The sequence below is a fragment of the Pectinophora gossypiella genome, chromosome 4 (genome assembly GCF_024362695.1).
Source record: "Pectinophora gossypiella chromosome 4, ilPecGoss1.1, whole genome shotgun sequence".
Classification (NCBI taxonomy): domain Eukaryota; kingdom Metazoa; phylum Arthropoda; class Insecta; order Lepidoptera; family Gelechiidae; genus Pectinophora; species Pectinophora gossypiella.
The window spans coordinates 9,197,150-9,200,407 of record NC_065407.1 but is presented as its reverse complement, the minus strand read 5'-3'; the positions used below and the strand labels follow the sequence as shown (position 1 = coordinate 9,200,407).

At 41.0% G+C, this 3,258-nt stretch overlaps 1 protein-coding gene across 1 annotated transcript; it reads right to left on the bottom strand.

Annotated features, from left to right (window-relative positions):
- Window positions 1–601: 601 nt before the first annotated feature.
- Window positions 602–2,472, bottom strand: LOC126366534 (cuticle protein 18.6-like). Its single transcript, XM_050009680.1, has 2 exons — window positions 2,424–2,472; window positions 602–1,369 (listed from the first exon to the last, which is right to left on the bottom strand). Exons 1-2 carry the CDS (start codon window positions 2,433–2,435, stop codon window positions 620–622), a joined length of 762 nt encoding a protein of 253 aa, XP_049865637.1. The 5' UTR covers window positions 2,436–2,472; the 3' UTR covers window positions 602–619.
- Between the last annotated feature and the right edge of the window lie 786 nt (window positions 2,473–3,258).

Genomic DNA, 3,258 nt, shown 5'->3' with positions numbered 1-3,258 from the left:
TGTCTAACAATAATGAACAAGAAAATATCAACAGAAAATAGTGAACCTGCCTTAGTAGTCCGTCAGAAACCGGCGGCCGCTTTTATTTGTCTTGTTAGTGCAAATCTATTGGAAAAACGACATAAGCACTGCGTCTCGACGCAACAATACATAAACAACACATATCTCGAGATTTATTTGTTTGCGAGAACAATCCACTGGCGACTCCGAGAGGCTTTCAATTCATCTTGATAGCTTTTATTTTCTATCAACTATATTTTCTTCTTGTCGTTCGCAGTGCTCTAGTAGCGATGCAAGATTGTACACACGAGATAGAATCTGTTGGAAAATACAATTTTATTTATTCCAGGATAATAAACTCATGTGTTCACCCGTGTTTATTTGCTCGCATTGAATGTAATTGCATTTCAAACACGCGAGCTATTATAATAACAGTGAATGTCAATTCAGAAGGACTGTTCACATATTTCAAGTTGCTAGTTGTAACTCATGGTGTGTTTGTCATTGTTGTAATGTGTTTTAAAGAATAATTTCAGGAATAAAACCAATACATTCGGTGAAAGTATAAAATCTTTATTTTAATTAGCCATAGTCAGTCCTATCGTCGAGTTGGAAGTATTTACACGGCTACCACGGGGGCGGCAGCGGCGTATTTGTAGCTGAAGGGAGCGGTAAACCTGGCGAAGGCAGGCGAGTACGCGGCAGCGACGGGGGCTGCAGCGACGGGGGCGGCAGCGACGGGAGCGGCAACGGGGGCGGCAAAACGGGCGACGGGGGCGGTGTAGGCAGCGGTGTAAGCAGCGACGGGCGCGGAGTAAGCGGCGGCGGCGACAGGCGCTGTGTACGCAGCGGCGACAGGTGCGGTGTACGCGGCGGCGACAGGCGCGGGATACGCAGCAGCGTATTTCGCGAAAGGGGAAGCGACGACGGGAGCAGCCGCGTATCTCGCAGCGACTACAGGAGCGGCAGGGGCGATAGGAGCAACCGGAGCAGCAGCTAAACGGGCAGGCACCACCGCGGGCTCGGCAACAACAGCTGGGGCAGCAGCCACCAGAGGCTCCTTCCGAACAACCGCATTGAAACCGTTCACTGAATCAGCGGCATAGTCGACCACACGACGCGTACCATCGGGCTCAACAACAGAGTATTGACCCTGGACTAAGTCACCGTCGCGTTGTTCAGTTTGGCTCTTGTAGTCACCGGTGAGGGAATCGGCCACGTCGTATCCGAAGCGGTATTGAGGGAGAGGGTCGAACTCTTCGAGTCTTGCAGCGACTGGGGCAGCTACAATTGGGGCCGCTGCCAAGGGGGCCGCTACGGGGGCCACGCTAGAGCGGGCGAGGGCCACAAGGCAGGAGAAAACGACGAACTGAAAGTAAAAGATGACTTTTATAGTTCATAATAGATAGAATAATTATAACATCGTAGACCTTATTATGAGCGATGAGCTAGTATCCTTTATTTCTATTCAATGCACCATGTTCATCACACTCATGAATGGGGAGCGCTATGCAGCCAAATAGTAAATTATACAAAATCTTCAAAGGCAATGTCCACTTAACATGACAATGGACAAAAAATTACAAACTTGGTACTTGAAACAGTGACATAGTTTTGCGAGGACCATAGGAGTAGAATTGCGCAAAAGTAACCGCGGAGAAATTACTAATAGGCTGAGGATGGCCGCAAGGTCGGGATCGCACGCTCTGCGCATTTAAATGAGTCTAAAAATGCTGATCAGTCTACGGCTGCCAGCGACACTATTGTAACAGTGACGAAAGTCGAAAGATGAGTGTACGCGTTATGCAAAACCGGACCAATTTAAAATGTGTTAAAAATGCGGAATGCGTACAATCAAACATTACGCAAGTAGAAGATTTTCTGTCATTGTTAGTAAACTATGTAGTGGAAAGATACGTAGGTACTTATTAATGTATTTTTACAAACTTCTTATAATACAGTATTACACAATGGTATATTAATGGTTAAAATTTGAAAAATGAATCAAAAATAAAAATAAACTACTTAATTTAGAAAAATATACAAAGATGCCCAATAAAGATCAAAAACGTTAAAGATACTTTCAACCAATTACTTAGTTGTTAGTAATTATAATGCCGTATCAGCATTGTGTCGCTAAAATGAAAATATTGTGAGAATTTTTTTGTTTATTTAAACTCAGAAAAGAGAAGATTAGTGTCAAACTAAAAGTGAAATCAACAAGTTATTAGCTATGGGTATTATGAAGATACCAGATTACGGTAAGCTTCTTAAAAAGAAGTTTAAAGAAATATTAATTAGTTCGCAAAAATAGAAGCAGCTATAAACCGGATGATTAGGATATTAAAAGATTTTATAAAAGGCAATAATGAAAATCTTTTCACTGGCAACTTTAACTTCAACTATTATAAATGAAAATTTACCTTAAAGGCCATTTTTGGATGTTAGAAGGTGCTGTGAAGCGAAGTCAAGTGAGACTATGCTGATGTGTTGGCTCCCCAAGTATTTATAGGTAGCAGTCGGGTTGTGACACTGGGCCAAGTTCAGAGTATTATGTATTCACAGCACTACAGCTGCATGCAATTGAATTACAGAACGAACAGGGTCTATTGTGAGTGTCCTCGCGGAGTCAGTTGCCCAAACAGTTTGGTCTTGTGCTTGAATTGTTTGAATCTGAAAAAAAAAAAGAAATTGAGATATTTTCTCGAATACTTAGCAAAAAAACTTGAGTCGATTTTCTTAATGGAAATGAAGGTGGTGTAAATTGCTTTTGCGCAATTCTACTCTTATAGAACTTCCTACTCGTTAGTGTTTAAGATTGAAAGTCCAAACACCACGTCTCATATATTATAAAGGACGTCAGGACATGTTATATGGCTGCAGTAACCCGTCAGTATACTTACCGCTAAAGTTTAACAAAATAACCTTACGTCACCAATACCAAAATACAAAAATTGCTGCAAGCATTTGGGTAATTATTCGAATTCATTAAAAAAACAAATTTTGAATTCGGATTTATGAATATTTATATAATTGGCACTACAACAACGGTCATTTATTTACGTATATTATAATTTAAATAAAAGCACAGTACTAAAACAAGCAAACATTTTCACCAAACACCGTTATTTTCACAAGAACCGAAACCTAACAGTTGTTACGATAAATCAATTTCACCGGATCCTTTCACTCGAATGCCGCCTATTGATATAATTAATAGAACCTTATTTAACAAAACCTTCTGAATAAGCAAACCAC